General features: G+C 41.3%; 1 protein-coding gene across 1 annotated transcript in view; it reads right to left on the bottom strand.

The window, feature by feature from the left end:
- The window catches only part of CRY2 (cryptochrome circadian regulator 2), a 32,865-nt gene extending 20,711 nt beyond the window's left edge, over positions 1–12,154 (bottom strand). The window contains exons 1-2 of the mRNA XM_044436112.1: positions 11,914–12,154; positions 7,687–7,795 (exon numbers count right to left, since the gene is read on the bottom strand). Of these exons, the coding sequence (XP_044292047.1) occupies positions 7,687–7,795; positions 11,914–12,098 (294 nt within the window). The 5' untranslated portion in view covers positions 12,099–12,154. The remainder of the gene's footprint in view (positions 1–7,686; positions 7,796–11,913) is intronic.
- Positions 12,155–17,653: the final 5,499 nt, after the last annotated feature.

Raw genomic sequence — 17,653 nt, 5'->3', positions numbered from 1 at the left:
TCATACTCCTTCATCAGCCTTGCTGCAGTTTGAAGCATCCTTTGAAATGAATTTGCTTTTAATTTTGTAAATATGCCTACAGGCCCGACAAAATTATCTGTATGACACATCTCACCACGCATCACTCCACAGCTGACAAATGCTTTTGAAAACTTTAACACAACACAGTGAGAAAGAAAAATGGTGCCCTTCTGTGTGAGCTCCAAATAAGCACAATAAGGTTGCTGTTCTAAACTGGCTAGAACAGAAAACTCCTTTTATGAGATAGGATTACACTGCAGCACTTTGTTCCAGTTCACATCTATGTTCATATAATAAATCTGGATTAAGCAGCAAACTCTAAAACCACACTTTATGTATATAGTGAATTCAACCTATAACCCGTCTAATAATGCAATTCCTTGAACCAATTAGCACGGATTGACATCTACTACCAGGGTGAGCACCACATCACTTCCAAATGTTGGACTCCAACACCCATCACCCCTGACTATTGGGAAAGATCTCATTTTCAATTCACACCACCTCCAGTTAAATGAATATCAAGTAGCAGGTTAGAAAACCTGCTAACACTGGGCTAATTGAATCAACTGCAGATACATATTTCACCAAATGTAGTGAGATATAACTTGGCTTTTTCAGAAGTTTTTTAAAACTGGAAAACTATAGCTAAAGGCTTCAGAACAAGCCAAAATAACAACAACAAGCCAAAGCGGTTTGTAGCTGAAGAATGGGATGCTGCAAAGAGCTCCAGGAAAGAAACTGTGAATATTACTAAATTCTTTGGTTTGCTCAGAAGTACTTGAGCATACTTCCATGGTTAATGGAAATGTCCTGGTTTGTTTGCTTGTGCAACGTAAGCAGCTCGATCAAGTATTGGCTTATGAAGCCAAAACAAAATTGTCCAAATGTGGCCAAATTCAGAGAGAAGCACAGTATTTTCCCCTAATAATGAGACCAGTTTGTTGCATATATATATTAAATATAGCTAGGTATCACAAATATGTAAAAGGAAATATGGCCAATGCTCTAGGAAACCACGGGGTTACAAGAAAGAATTTGAGCATATTCAGTTTTTTTCTTGGAGCTTTTAGCATCATCTCATTCTCCAACAAACTGACCTATTTTCTCTGACAAAGTGTGTTTGCAAGATGTTACTGGCTGCTATAAAGTGAGCCATAATTACCTTCCAAACTTGGCACAGCTAAATAATTGTGTAGGATGCAGTCAACACTACTCAGTACAACCAATATTCAGATACAACCAAGATAAACCACAAGAAAAAGTAAAGTTACTGAGTTTTAACTTTCAGTGGTCACCTGTGCACTCCCACATATGGGCTATGCGCCTACCTGGAGCCTCAATTGCAAAACTGTTTAACTTGAGGGGTTTTTGGCAGAAATCCTCTCAATCACTGCATTAGCATGCATGATCATAGTGGTTTCCCATGTACGTCCTCAGTTCCTTGACAATGAATGTACCTTTGGAAATGGGAGGGACCTTGGTATCAACAAAGACATGGAAATGGAGGCAGCAGGTAGGTTGCATGAATGGGAAAACTACAGTTACAAGTAAGTAGCTGATTTTAATTCTTAACCGCCTACGTGCATCACATATCTGGTGAGTAGCAAGATGACTTAATGGAGGTGGAGTCCATGCAGAACAGCCAATAAGATGGCATGTTCAAAGAAACAGTTGTACCAAAGACATCCAGCCTTTAGTAACTAGCCATTACTCAAATAGAATAACCTCAAATAGGACATGGGTGGAAGAATGTACACTACTCAGAAGAAAATGCAAGATGACACTGGCAATCCTGTGACAGTTCCCACAGGAGTTGAACAGATACTATAACTTGGAAAAGTTCTAAGTTTGGGATTTGTAGAAATCCAGGCACACTGGATATCTAAGGCATGAAGAGTAGATTCAACAGCAGTTGAGGACAAAGAAAAGGACAGTTTTGATTTAGATAGATGTTAAAGACAAGTTTAGAGAGAAAGGTCAGTTCAGGAAGGAGCATTATCTTGTCACAATGTAATGTCAACTAATATGGGAAGTACAACATTCACTGGACCTATGCACCAAGGAAAACAGTGTTCTGGGAAAGCTGACAAAGGTCAATGTTACTAGCTGTTCAAATGGTTTGGTAGCCAAGGTTGGCAGAACAACAGATATACTTCACATCCTACTAGAGTTTGGTTCTGCGGGGCAAAATCACAGGCTTCCCACAGAAACTGCTTGACCAAAGGGTGTGAAAAGATCAGTACTCCACCAGCTGATGAAAGGCATAAATTGTAAATACCTTCTTAAGGAAGTAACAATAAGTCTTTTTTGTGAAGAGATAAAACAAATTGTAGAATGTGGTACCATGTGCACTTAACTCCACCAAACTCAGGAAAGTTTGCAAATGTACCAGAAGCCATCTATTTGCTAGCAGATGACCTCTTTGTAGCTGGCTAGTATATCACATTGAAAACTAGGTGGAGCAATCACTGAATTTTCCCGGCCATCATGTGGAATGTGTTCAGATCTGGATGGCAAATCTGTCTCTGTTCTAAGCTTTGAAACTGACAGAAAGCAGAGGGACTCTTCACGTGCCAACAGAAGTGGAGAGCAAACCATGGTTGTCTTAACCACTGTGGGGTGAGACAACCCTAATACCATCCATCAAGTAGGCAGAACAGAACAAGCAGCCTTCCAAGACTGCTGGATGGTTTGCAGTAATGCTGGGAGCAAGGGAATTCCTACCAGTGTATAACTCTCTTATTGCAATGCATCAAAATCCAAGCCTTTAATTGTCATCACAAGTAGCTGGGTCTCCAGTACAAGAGACTGTACTATGCAAAGTATCTTCAAGGAGGAACGGAGGATCTTGATTTACCACCACAATTTCCTGTGACAAGTTGGAAGAAACCAACAAGGAACATGTCACTACGTCTGACTCATAATCCTCCAGCATCAACCATGGAGGCATACTCTTTTGCTGCTGAGAAGGTTATGAACCAGCAGGACGTAGAACATAGCCCATTTTTACTGCAATTAGCAGTGTCATAGAAGGTGGTGTGCTTTGCAGTTCCATTGGTGTTATCATGGGAACAGTGGTCAATACTGTACTTGGTGGCTGCACTGGTGGTATAGTGGGAACATTTGGCATTGAGGAAACTTTGGTGGTACAGTATGTATTCATGAAGGGACCAAGAAAGTTGCCTGAGCTAGTGACAACTTCAATAACAATAACCAATGGGATGCAGTGGTACTAATTAGATGAATACTCATCTGGATAATGGTGGCATGACTGATATACAGCCCACTCAACATCCACATCATGCCTTCGGTGAGGCTTTCTGGCACACTATCAGTATCAAGAATCTCAACAGGTTGGTGCCACCTATCCAAGTCAGAAAATGGTGAACACAACTGATCATGGGGCTGCTCATGCCATTAAAAACCCAATCTTTTTTGTTCAGAGTAGAAGTAGCTTGAAACAGCAAAATTAAGTGAACCCTGTTGAGAGAGTGAATAGCATCTATAAGATTTCACCTTGCTTCACATCTCTGTCATGGTATCAGGATGAGCCATCCTTCCTGGAATTTGCCTTCCAATGTAGAGGCTACAATTAATAGGGTCTTCTATTGGCTTGATGTCTGGCATTGATTCTGACATACCATGCAGGCATACCATACCAAAATCAGTGCATTAAGTAGCAGGAGAGGCACTGGTTTTGTTACTGCTGAATTTGGCACCAAACTCATTGGCGAAGCCAGGAGGGCCAAAGATTAAGCTAAAGACAATGTTTTCTTCTTCAGCTCTAACTGTGCCTTATGAACTTTTAGAGAACTTTTTGGCTACAGCAGTCTTCAATGGCTGGTCTGTTATTGGTGGGTTGGTATGCAAGGGCAGAGATGAAGAGGGCTTTGATCAAGAAGCCACTGAAGAAGCCACAGTTAAGTGGGCAAGGGTGTCTAATGCCCTAAAGAGGAGGTCCACTGACACCTAGTACAGTTTAGTAGCTATCCTGACTTCCATAGGCTCCCTTCCCCTATGGATGGTTCCAGAACACGGCTTGAGGCCTGCCTTGCCTGCTTTGTGAAGGCTTGGACAAAAATACTTGTATTTATTTTACGACTCGCTCCTAAATTAAAGAGAAAGAGCAAATATCCATCTGTTGGAGGGAGTTCACACTCTAAGAAAGAGGAGCCCAAAGGGCAAAATACCCTCAGGACAATTGTGGAGACTATGAACCAAACAAAAATGCAAAAGCAGCAGCAAAAAACAAACTAACAAAAAACAAGCAAGCAGGAAAGAAAAACAAAGCTAGGCTTCAGAACCCATTAAGTGATATATGGAGATTACAAAGAAGAATCAATTTTTGGCAAGAATATATACAGTCACAGAGGGTTGTGGTAAATTTGAACCCAAATAAATTACTGGGATGCAATCCTTGCTCAAAGAGAGCTGATTTTCTCTTATCAGCTGGAGAGGAATACAGCAGTACCAACAATATAAACAATTAAAAGATGGATGTTGCTTAGAATAGATCAAACAGATATTTGCTGAGGAAAAGATTTAAAGGCTGCTTCACCTATTACTTGAAATAAAAGAATTACCAAGCACTTTGTACCTCACCTTGAAAAAAAGAAACACACATGCAAGATACACTGTGTTCCACAATGCATTATGCAGTCCAAGCTTGGTTACGCAGCCCAGATACTTTTACATATGTTCAAACAAGCCCTAAAGCAAAGTGCTTTAAAAAAACAAAATAAAGCAACTGTAATCAGAGATCAGAAATAGTTATGATGGATGCTGCTTCCCAAGGATGCTGATACCTTTAATCATATTGAGATCACAAAAGGGGACGCAGTTTCTGTGCCCTGTTCCTCCAAAGTTTCCCTCACCCCTACTGCTTTATCATGTGGCAAATGCAGCTTAACTACAGCAGGTATCAGGGCTGTTCAGGTGATAGGGCCAAGAAAGGAATGCGAGGCACAGCAGCTTGTTCTTTATCATCACTTACACGCATTTCAGAGTATTGGACACATTTCTGGATAATAAAAGATCAAAGCTGAAATCAAATTAATAAAGTCAGTTTTAATAGTGATAGTTTAATTATTTTCATCTTTCCTTTATTTGCTAAATTCTAAAATACTGCACATTTTCTACCGTATTCTGCACTCTGATATACTGTTATCAGTATCTGTCTAGATCAGCAGATACAAATCAGATACAGGAACATGCATAGTCAATTCTTGAGGTTATGTAAATCAGTAAAAAAGAAAGAACTAAATTAATTTATATACCTTTTCCAATGATATATTTGCTAAAACTTCATATATTTACTAAATAATGGTAAAATCACAAAACAATATTAATGTCAACTAAACACAACTGTATTTTCACTATTTCATGTTTACAATCGGATATTACTTTGTCACACAGGGGATATACTGCATGGCTTGGCTGCTTTTACTCTTCTTTTTTTAAACCTATAATAGACATTATGATACAACAATATTTAAGAGTATGACCCTAGGTAACCCTTCCATTTATATAAGCTCTCTTCATTTCCCATCCTCTGCCATGGCTGCAAAGGGTTCAAAAGGTTTTGCTTCTGTTTTACAGTCACTTAATGTCATCAACTGTTTATGAAGGCAAGAAGGGAACATCAAACAAGAAGTTACAAAGCTTGCCTAACTAATCCTTTGTACTGGATACCTTTGCGGGGGGAAGTAGCAATCTGCTACTGGGGCCCAGCCAACTTCTTTAAAGTCCTAATTGGAAATAAAGTTGACTGATTTCAAAATGATGCCAGTTCAACATTTAGAAAAAAACTGAAAATATTATTACATTTTGGAAACACAGTCTATATGTTTACATAACTCTTTTTCTTTAAAATCTTTTTTTAATAACAAACTAGTGGGCTACACTGGACGCTCACAATATCAACTTAATTTCTTCCTCAGACTCTCAAGGAACTCTGGAGGAGAATGGAGAAAGTAAAACAGAACTCCCCACCACTCCACAAATACCCAGCAAACACAGAGTTCACGGCATACAATGGAGAGTACCCAATTTATCTAATATATTATTTTTGTTCTCAAATGGACATTAAAAATAAGATATGGATACTGCTAATTAGCAGTGACAGAGTGAACTCCTGTCTCAAGATAAACTGTGGAATTAAACCTGAGAGCAGAGACAGGCAGCATACCACCCACATGTGGTTTGCACTGCTGTGTGACCCCCTCCCTTAATCCCACTTTTTAAGGGGAGAGTTGTAGTTAGCCACTGAAATTCAGTGGTTAAACTACCACAGAGGCTTAGAATGGACAACTATGGCTTGTTCATAGTTTTCACAGCATGAGGCACTGGCATAGAGAATACAGCAAGCAGTTGGGTCCCAGAACTGCACAAAATGGCCCATTCATACACTTGGATGGATCCCCGAAAAACTCTGTAATTATTATTTTTGTATGCTCAGGAACATACAGGAAAAAAATCTATCCTTGAAAGACTAGAACCCTTGAAGTAATACGTTCACCGAAAAGTTAATGATACAGGCAAAACACAAAGTTATTTTTCTTGTTTTGATAAGTTCCTGGTGATACAACGTACCTAAAATAGTTTAGTATTAATAGTTTCATTCATTTCAATAAGACCTGATAGATCAAAATTTCTTTTTTTAATTGGAAAGTGATGGGAAAAGCTAAAACACCGCATGTCAACCCCACAACTGTTGAGAGTATGAAGTGGTTCAGGCTCACTAAGTAAGTTTTACAAATATTTCAGAGAGCGGCTGGGGTCTATAGCAACCCCACTGGTCTAGGAAGTTAAACAAACCATTTTTTATTTTTGTATTTTATTTTATGTTGTGAGCCGCCCCGAGGCTTCGGCAAATGGGGCGCCATAGAAATGTTTAAATAAATAAATAAATAAATAAATAAATAAATAAATAAATATCATAATCTAGGGCTTGGGTGGTAGGCCAAACTGTGGTTGATGGAAAACAGAAATGGAAGTTTCTGAATACCTCTTCACAGTCACATTAGAGAAGAGGGAAGTGTGTAAGCCTAAGGCTAACATGGGTTCATTTTCATGAAGCAAAGTTAGGGCAAGGTCTTTAAAATATAAGGCTTTTCAACCAGTAGCTAAGGCAATTTGAGAAGACAAGTATGGAAGTTTAAGAGACTACAAACTAGATAATTTTGTCTTTCTATTTAGAATTCCTTCTTTTTCTTTTCCTCTGTCCAGCAAATGGAAGATCTGATCTGTTCATTATTTATATAGAACACTCCTTAAATCAGCATACCTAGCAGAAAACACTGATACCATGTAATGTTTAACTATAGGACTAATGTGTTTGAATTCAAATTTAATATTAACGAAGATATTATTTAAGAAATTTCATAAATACATTCTTTTTAAGGCATTTATTTGCATCCATCCCAAAATGCACTACTTGGAAATGCACTATTTCATTGGTACAAATAATGCTGTTATTGAATAAAAATGTGGAACATGGAACAGGTTGGCACCTGTAAAGGAATTCTCTTATTAGATATCCTTGAAGGCATTCATGTGTAACCAAGTAGCTATGGCAAAACAGCAACAGGGAAATTTGGTATCAAGTTTTACTTTACAAGCAAATTGTCTTTACAAGATTGTCACACACAGTAGAATTCTTACCTTAAACAGCCTTGGAAAAACATCTGTTGGCTGGCCTCGGACTACAAATAAGCGAGAATTTAGCTTTCTTAAACTGTTATCCAAATCCTCCAGGGACTGCAGCAAAAACCTAGACAAGATAGAAACATAGTGAGCAGATGCTGGGCTAGACATAGTTAAAAATACCATTAGTGCTTTGCCAGCAGCCATTCTCATTTGCATACCTCCTTAGGAATGATGGGTTAATGATAATAAAGCAAATAAGGAAAGATTACAAGACATAAAGTGACTTGTATGATAATCAAGACTACTCTAACCATTAGGAGTTGAATGTTATGCTGGGAAAAAAGAATACTACAACTCTATGTAGACTTAGAAAGCTAACATCTAAATATTACACAAAGAATGGTTGGCACACACATAATCTCATGGTTAACTGCCTAATTGCTGATTTAATTGGGTGAGCTGTGCCATCCTGTTCCGGTCTTAAAGTCAGGATATTTGAGTGGAATCACACTGGCAAGCTCTGAGAGCTATTCTGTAAAACATTTGTTTTTGTCTGTGTGCATGTGTGTTGTTATCATTCTGCAGGATTACAAAGTATTCAGTAGAAACTAGTGAGTCCTCAGTCCATCTTTAAAAACCTGGTCAATCAATACATGCCATATACAATGGATTACACTGAGCTCTGAATACATTTAGAACATCAATACTTATGTGCAGTGCAGCTACAACAGGAACCATGGTCTCCTGCTGCATGAATAAGTCATGGCTTGCCTAAAGCTTGCTGACTTTTCCCTGCTTCTTCCACTTTCATATATCAGGAAAGGGACATTAGAAGCATCTGTGCCCAGTTTTAAAACTAACCATAACACTCCAAGAAAATCAAACCTCAGGAAATATGGTTTCTTTAAATTCTACAGTTGTATAAGCTAGGAGGTATACTGATTTAATCCTGAACTAACAATAGTTGAAACATTAAACAAGCCCTAGGGAACTGTAAGTTTGTTCTATCTGTAAGTAGTGAGAGGGGTAAGCATGTAAGCTCACTGTGGCTCATGTAGAGAGAGGGGGTATTTCCATCCCTATTATGATGGAAATAGGATGGAAATTATGATTTCCATCCCTATTAGTATTTATTTATTACTTAAAACATTTCTATCCTGTCTTTATCCAGCAGATCTCCAGATCGCTTACAACCAGGGCACTGCAGTGCATTAAAATATTAATATAATATATAAACTATACAATAAACTTATTTCAACCCTTAAAATAATGGGTAAATGAAAAAGGTTTTGGCCTGGTGCCGAAAAGAACAACATGTCAGCACCAGGCACACCTCTCTGGGAAGCAGATTCCAAAGCTGGGGTGCTACCACAGAAAAGGCCCTTTCCTGGGTAGCCAAGCTTCTAACCCCCTTCAGAGAGGTTAGAAGGTTCTAACTCCTGAAGAAAGACTTCAGTGAAAGGTTTTAGTTTGAGCAGGTGTATATGGAAAGAGATGCTTAAACCTCCACATCCAGTCCACATCAATGGGGTTGAACACTGGGACCCCTCCTCTCCTCAGCAGATCTGCAAAAGCTTCCAGTTGAGAAAGGTTGTGGTGAGAAGTGGTGCTCACTCCTGACTGAGCCACAGCCTCAAGCAGCATTTCTTGGACTGGACTGGCTTCACTGCCCCTTGGTTTCTTCTAGCCAGAAAAGATGTGCATGCATCTAGCTCCACAATGAGACACAGCCCATCCAGCTGTTCTCTAGTCCCCTCTCCCTGGTTGCCCTGGGCACTTCAAAGAGGGGCCTCATAAGAGGCCTTCACATGCTGGATTGGGAGGCCAGAGCTGAGCTAATGAGTCAGTGTTTCTTATTACAGTTGATTCAGGTCTTATATAAACAAAAGTAAATGCCTTATAGAAATACTGGCCTATGGCTCAAACTACACAATTAAAATCTGCCAATGGGTTCAATTTAAGAATTATATAAGTACTAAAATGCACTTTCTTTATCTATCTTAATATATTGCTTGCTGATACCTTTTAACTGTTTTTTCATCTTCAGAGTCTAATGTTAGAATGTGTATTTGCTTAATCATTACTCTCACTTCTTTACAATGCAGTATGCAAGAATTTATTTCAAGCTACCTAAATTTCCTCTCATATGTTCTTTGCTGCTTTGGCAGGTAAGAGACATCTCTTATGTGACTTTGTGTATCTAGGTACCATAATCCTGAAGACAGATATGAAAAGTGTGCATTTATAAAAATTGCTTCTTCTGAACGTACACAGACAACGAATCACTGTGAAGATGTGTTTTCACTTAAACAGATTATCAGAGAATAGAATCTGACATATTCATGAGATGTTGGCATTATGTAATGTAGCAGTCCAAAACTGCTTGCTAGAACACATGTTTCAGTTCTCTATACAAGAAAGTGCTGCAGGCTCATAATGAGAGCACATTCCTTCATGGCTGCCTCACAGGGGAAAAATGAAACTATTTAATCTTCGCTTTCCCTAAAAACTGCAGAATTTTCTAAAGCCACAGAGAACAGGGATGTATATATGTTTGAAAGGCTGAAAATCAGACAGAATTCAGGGGAACTGCATCCTGCCTGGACCATACAATTAAGTCACAAAAGAAGCGAGCCTCCTTGTCAACATTCATAATGTAGATTGTATTACCTAATCCCATGCTAAAGTGAAATCATAAAATATTACATAAAGCAGAATGCAGCAGTCTCCATGATAATTCAGTTCTGATAAATGTTAGTACCTGTAAACATTATGGTAAACCAAAAACTAGAGAAGCTGAGAATTAGTAATTATTTTAAATTGGCATTATACCATAGATTTTCAGAAACAATAACAGTGAGTCCCATTCATAGCAATTGCTGTGTGAAGCGTCATTAAGCTACTTTTGATATGATATATCTGAAAAATTATCACCTTGTACCTGCTGCAACAGATATTTTCCAGTCCAAGTCAGTCCTTAACCTTTTAAATCTTGCCAGCTGACATACAGGGACACATAAAGCCTCTGGCTTTAAATACAGACTAATTCTTGCCCAGTGATTAAACCAAGGGCTTTCCCAGGATCCTGCCTAGAATTCTATATGCAGAGACAAGCTAAATGTGCACTGCATGTGGCAGAACTAGCAGGACAAGAATCTCTCTCATTAGAGAAGGTGCAGCCTCTATGCAACTCCCAGCAGCTAGCAACAACAAAGTTACTCCCTTCTATCACTTCTCTATCTTTTTTCCAAATGCCATAAAAATTCAGAGCTAAGAGCTGAGTTCAAATTGTTAAATATGCAGAGAACACACAAATATTCCACTCTAATCCACTGGATGTACTTCTAACTAAACTTCAAACCCCCCATACCCCAAAGTTCCTAGGCCAAAATTGTTGTGAGACTCCAAAATAGAGTCAATAGCACCAACTTCTAATAAATATGACGCTTACCATATCACCTGTACAAAACCCAAATAGGTACATGAAACGGGCACACAGCAGCTCTCCTGTTATGTAAACTAGTGTGCCATCATTTTCTGTTTTTTTGCCCACATATTGTTGACCTTTTATTTAATATCTGCCTACATACCAGAGCAGTAATGAATTCTCCCTGCTTATTAAGTCTGACATATGGCTTCCCTGAAAACAAATCATGCCTGGATATTGTTCAAAGCATCCCATACTAATCTTGGTGTGATAGTGAAAAATTCATGACCTCCAGAAAAACAGGTTACATCCAATAAACTTAAGTCTGATTCATTCCAGAGGATCTACGTAGGGCGGATGCAGACTTAGTTGGAAAACGCAACGCACTTGTGCCGTCATGCTTATACCGCCGGTTTACGGCTCGTCCCCACTGGGACTGGACTCCTCCACTCCGTCCTGTTTCGACTTCTTGCCTTCAGAGGCTGGATTTCCCCATGTCCCTTTTCCCCTTGAGCTATCAATTGCCCCCACAGATCTCCACAGGGCCGGAACACCCAGACTCCTCTGGGTCCATTTGGCGCCCACTTATTTTAACTGATCCGTGCAATGACATTTCCCTTTGGAGGACACTTCACCCACTCCCAAAAATGTGCGTACTGCGCACGTCCGCAACACTATTTAATCATACGTGTCACAAGGGTGTGCCCGCGGGCATAGACCCGAGTCACAGAGGAACTGCGGCCATACGACCTTCCTGAGGTCCTCCACCACCAAGGCAGAAACACAGGCCTCCTCCCTCCCTCCCCGCGACTCACCGCCAGCGGTTGATGCCAACAGCAGAGGATGCCGCGAACCAGGGGTCCAAGATGTAGATGCACCGCACGGAACCGCCATCTCGGATGGCCGCCTGCAACGCAGGGTTATCGTGCAGCCGCAAACCCCGCCGGAACCAGTGCACGGAGCAGGAGCCCGAGGGGCGGCCAGCCGAAGGAGCAGCCATCGTCGGTCAAGCCAGACACCGCACACGCCACCACGTCGTCAGGCGCTCCGTCCGCTTCTGCTCCTCCCAAGTCCGTAATCGCCACTCTCAGCGCCGTCCCCGCCTCCACTCGGCGCGCGCGCCCGCCCGCGACCCCACCCTCTGAAGCCCATTGGCCGCCGGAGCGGCGTAACCCGCCCGAGCTCAAGATTCCGAGGGGGCGGAGGAGGTGCTGCACGTTTTTGTGGCGTGTATCTGTAGGAGGCGGAGGGATGGGCAGAGGCCGCGCCATTGCGGGGGTGGAGCGCCGAGTTGCCAAGAGCTGGTGATTGGCTGGCCCTGCTTCGAGGGCACAGCTTGTGCCAATCGGTGCAAAGGCTGGCGTCTTATGTATGGAATGCTTTAAAAAAGTGTTACTAAACAGTTTGATAGCACGCTCCTGCACCGCGCCAAGTATTTTTATTTACGTCATCAGGCAGCGGTTGGAACTTGAGCCGTTTTGTCTGGGAATGTGGCTTGACACAGAATAAAACGGGTGGCATCTTATTTCAGCGGGGCTTCTAGCTGAAACGTGTCCCCGTCAGCTCTAATGCCTCATGAAGTGTATGTCTAGAAACCAGTGCTAATTTGTACGGAGCTTCTCCCTCCCTCGACAGACGTTGAGAGGCGTGCATGTTTGCCGTGCTGCGTGGAAACGAGTACAAGCCTAGCCTCAGGTGTGCTTCTGTCCTCGGAAGCCGGAGGGGTTCGCTTCCCCATATACCTGGATGCATACATGATACTGAGAAGGGCACACGCAAGGGTGGAGGAAGCACTCTCCTGTTGTTTGTCGCCAACATCTGGTTGTCGGCGGTATGCTGTTCATAAGCACGAAGTTTATGGTTCCAGAAATTATGCTGGTTGATAACCAACAGCAGGTCTTGCGACGATACATTTATGCAATCTTTTTAAAGACTAGGTATAGCCATCATAACATCCAGTGTAGCGCTCCTTGTCATCAGTACCTTATGTAGACAGAGGAGGGTGCAATAAAAACAATGTTTAGGAAAGGCATGCATGAGAAAATAGGTAGGCACACGTCTATGTTGGAAATGAACTCACTGAAACCAATGGGGTGGTTGTTCTTGTCAAGTTGTCTCTGACATAGCAATCCTCAATAAAAATAGTTCTGAATAGATTAATATGGAAGACTTTTAAGACAACACTAGGACTTCCTTCTTGTGCACACTTATTGGGTGTGCAGCTGCTTCATGGGAAGCTTTCAGTTTTCAAATTACAACATCATTGCATTTATGCTGTGTATAAGTGAATTGTATCTATTCAGTCTTGTCACTATTAGTATGTTATTTGTTTGTATAAAAACTGCCTGTTAGCATCGCGCTCTCTGGGCTGCCATTACAATAAAAATGTTAGTAATAGTGTTAACTCTACTGGTCACAGAGGAAACTTGAATTTCCAGCTATTCTGCTGAATCCAGGAGCATTCCCAAACTGAAAACCTGATGGTTTACAGGAGTGCTTTTTGTTTATGGCACAAGTTCCCTGAGTTATGTGGACTAGTCTCTGCAAAGACTGATACATAGGAAACAGCAAGTTGGGCCCAGTGGCTTTCTACACTTTTCTAGCTCTGTGAGTTGCTAGCAGAGTTATGGAATACCTAATCCTTTGGCTTGATAACCTGTAATCTGTTCCTATGGTAATGCTGGTGAATTTAAAACAGGAAAAACAGGTTTCCCTTTTAGCATTACAACTGGCAGGTGCAGTGAGGCAGCAACATTCAAAGCGGCAGCCTTTAGTACCTAAGCTGAAGAAAGCTGCTCTTGTCAACCCCTTCCTAACCTAGGGTTGTCTATTTCAGTTCTGGGAAGGCCTCTGCACATTTAATTCCTGTAAGGTAAAGAAATCTAGCAGCTTCAGTGTCTGTGTCCTAATGCAAACTTAAAGGCACAGGAGCCCTCCTGGAGATGGGAGGAAAAAGAATGTCAGCTTTATCATCCTAGACCCTAGACCTCAAGAAATGTGATGATGCATGCAAAGCACTGCAGGCTGCACCCAGGGCCAGAGCAAGGCATTTGGCTTCCTGAGGACAAAGGACAAGATGGCAACCTCCCCCATCCCATAAGCAGAAGCAGCCAACTGGACCAGCACTTGACTCGCACATCAACATTGCCAGCAGGACAGCCACCTTCTATGATGCCTGAGGTACAGCAGCAAACTACCTTGGGCGAGCAGGCTGGAATGAGCACACACAGCTCTGTCCTTGCTGCAGTGCACAGCCACCATTTTGTTAATGGACAAGTGTTGCCTCCCACCATGGCAGCCATTTTTGAGAGAGTACCCACAGCACTCTCAAAATGGCCAGCAACCCAGGCAGCTTGGAGATCCCTGCTGTACCTGTTTGTTCAGTCAAAGGCTTTTCTTAGTAACACTGTCTGTGTTGCTTGGTAAGAACACGCTAGGGGTAACTGCCCAGCCACCGGCAAGCAGGCATTGCTTGGCTCAGGTGCCTGAGATGGCCATCCCTACCCTCCATTGACCATATTGCTGCCTTTTTGATTGGCCCCATACTCCCTCAATGCTTGCTCACTGCCTGCTCTCAAAGGGTTTCTGCTGTATGCAGTAGTGAAGAATACATGGGCCACATGTTGCTACACTACAACTTTATCAGCCATTAATTTGTTGTGAACAGCCCAGAGAGCTTCAGGTACTGGGCGATATAAACATGTAATAAATAAATCAGCCACAGGCTTATAGAGCAGCAACATGTGGAGGGTCCAACCCCTGCTTTATATGGACTACACACTTATTTATTTGCTAGTTTCTATAAAGGGTACATTTGCCCAGGCAGTATCTTACATAAGATTTCTTTCCTAACAAGGTAAATAGCAATAATGTTCCCCTTCCTGCAATCATCCTTTTAATAGTCTCTCTGAGCCAGTAACAAAGTGTAGCTGCTGCCATTACCTTTGGGGAATCCAAGAACAGTGTCATTCATACCTTGAGCTGAAAAAAGCCTATCTGAACTTTGCAAGTAGAATCCTATTACAGCATCTTATTATATCATTGAGGGCAATTAAACTGGTCCAATGGAACTGATGTAGACAACCACTAGCAGAAAGCTGGGGTCCAATGCTGTAAAAGCAATCACCCCAGTCTGAGAGAGAGCACATAGGGTACCAGCAGCCCTAAAGCAGGAATGACTCAATAAGTTCCACCCATGTGGGACTCTGTTTTGAACCAAGGTGCTGACCAATTTTCCCCAGGTAAACAGGACACACAGAAGGTATCTCCAAAACCTGTTTTTGCTCATGCCAATTTGAATACTCAGTCGTGGAGAATATATAGCTAAGATATTCTTGGTTGCACACAGGTATGCTGTCTGGTCAGCTCTAGCCCATTAAAGAGTAATATGCACAAATATAGACCATTTAATGGATAACATAGAGCAACATTTAAGGTGATTTTGGTGGGTTCCTTTATTAGGAAGCAACCTATGTAAAATACTGTTTTTGTATGAATGTAATTAAATTGTAAGCATTAAAAAGGAAAATGTTGAATAAGAGCACAATCCTATTGATTGCACCCTCACTGCTTAGAAACCATGTAACTTAAAGGCTTCCAAATTTCCTATGACCTGCTAGATTGAAGCCAGCAAGGCAGGATCAGCAGCAAAGGTGATCTTCACCTCCCCATCCTTTGCCTTTCCTGATTTTGCTAGACTGACTTTTCAGCCTGTTTAGTGAAGGATCTTCAGATGGGAAGGGAAAGAGTCTGGAGGGGATCCAGGGTAACTCATATCTGGGCCTTTCCAGTCTCCTTTCCTCCCATACAGCAGAACACCTTTCTTCTTCTTCTTCCTCCAAGGTCACTTTTCCATCCTTAAAGAAGCACTTGGCATGGTTTCCTCCATTCTGACTGTGAGGAGGAAAGTTTTGTGATCAAATCTTCATATCACTCTTCCAACCTCCACACACTGTCTCTAATCTCAGGGGTGGGATAGTTCTTAAGCCATCCTCTGGTCCAGAGACCATACGATGGCTCTCTAAGACGCACTAAAGTAGTTATTGTAGTCATAGCTCCAAAAATGCAAAAGAAGTACAAAGACATAGTTTATGAAAGAGCTTGGCTTACACAATTCTTTCCTGTAGAGACTATAATTTTTAAAAATGTAGAAACTGTCCATCTAAAAACAAACACAAAAACCATAATATTGTATGCTAAAAAGGTGTAATAACTCTTCAACCAGCAAAACCAAACAATATGGTTTAGAGGCAAATCAATTCAGCTTAAAAGTAAAGTCAATCTATTTTTTTGAACACTGAATAAAAATGCTTTGTCTCATATGTCCCATTTTTGAGACTGCCTATGTTGGCCACTTTATTACACTTCTGTGAATGTTTCTGATACTGATTTTGTTTTATCATGGCTCTAGCCCTACATGTGTGCATGCTCCCTCCCTCCCTCCCTCCCTCACACACACACACACACACACACACACACACAGGCTCACTTCTGAATATACATGGATTACACTATAAAAGGCCAAATTGTCATGAGTTGTAGGCCATAGTTTAAGGGAGCCTGTCTCCTGGTTTTTAATAGCCTAGAAGTGCCAGTCATGAACTAGGTGTGACGCTGGTTTACCACATGTGGTTTGGAGTCAAGGTGACAGAAATCTGGCAGTCTGTTCTTTAACTATAGTTGTACTGGTGTCTGCATACATTTGGCATACTGTAAGGCAACTCTAGGCTCTTCATAGTAAAGGCAGACTTTGATTTCCAATGTTTGTCATCTTCCTAGTACTTCAGCTATTTAACTTTTTCTGGTGAGAGTTGTGTACTCCTTCTGTTCTTCTATGTTTATCATTTATTCTGGGTCAAACTGCATAATTTCATAAGCTGAAGAAAATCAAGGGTAACTGCTTTTGTAGTCGTCATTAAATCAACCATTCTGAACTAATATATGCCATTTTAATGCAGAAGAAACAAATATGGAAGCCTAAATTCTTTCACTATTGTGGAAAGGGCAAACATTCTCACCTCAGGTGCACCAATTCTCATATACTCTTCATGTAGATGGAACTGGCCTCAGACCATGTATGATGTAGGTGCTCCAAAATGCCATCAACTTGAAGCAAACATCCAGTGCAGTGATTTCTGAAGTGGGTGGTACTACCCCCCCCGCAAGCCGTGATTGGCTGTTTTAAATTTGCAGTAGAGCAATAGACTAATACAAAAAAAGAGGCCTGGGGGTGCTAGGGTTGTTGCCCAAGAGAAAAGGGGGCAGCAGCCCAAATAAATTTGGAGAACAATGATCTAGTGTGCTGACTCAAGAGAGCTCAGAGATCAAATAGTCGGACCACCTGTTCCGTGCAGCCTCTACAAGCTGCAACTACAGCAGCAGTCTAGCAGTGAAGTATAGCAGTGAGAAAAACTTTAAAACTATGGGTTAGTTTACAACAAACCTTCTGCTTAGCACTTTTCCCAGTTTCCTGTAGCATCCTCCTAATTTAGCCACTAGGACCTCTGCTCCCACCATTTCTACATCCAAAAAACCCCCCACAAAAAACACTTCAGA

This window comes from Varanus komodoensis, unplaced genomic scaffold (genome assembly GCF_004798865.1).
Source record: "Varanus komodoensis strain SLA01 unplaced genomic scaffold, ASM479886v1 scaffold3, whole genome shotgun sequence".
Taxonomy (NCBI): domain Eukaryota; kingdom Metazoa; phylum Chordata; class Lepidosauria; order Squamata; family Varanidae; genus Varanus; species Varanus komodoensis.
This window is presented reverse-complemented; position numbering and strand designations above follow the sequence as displayed.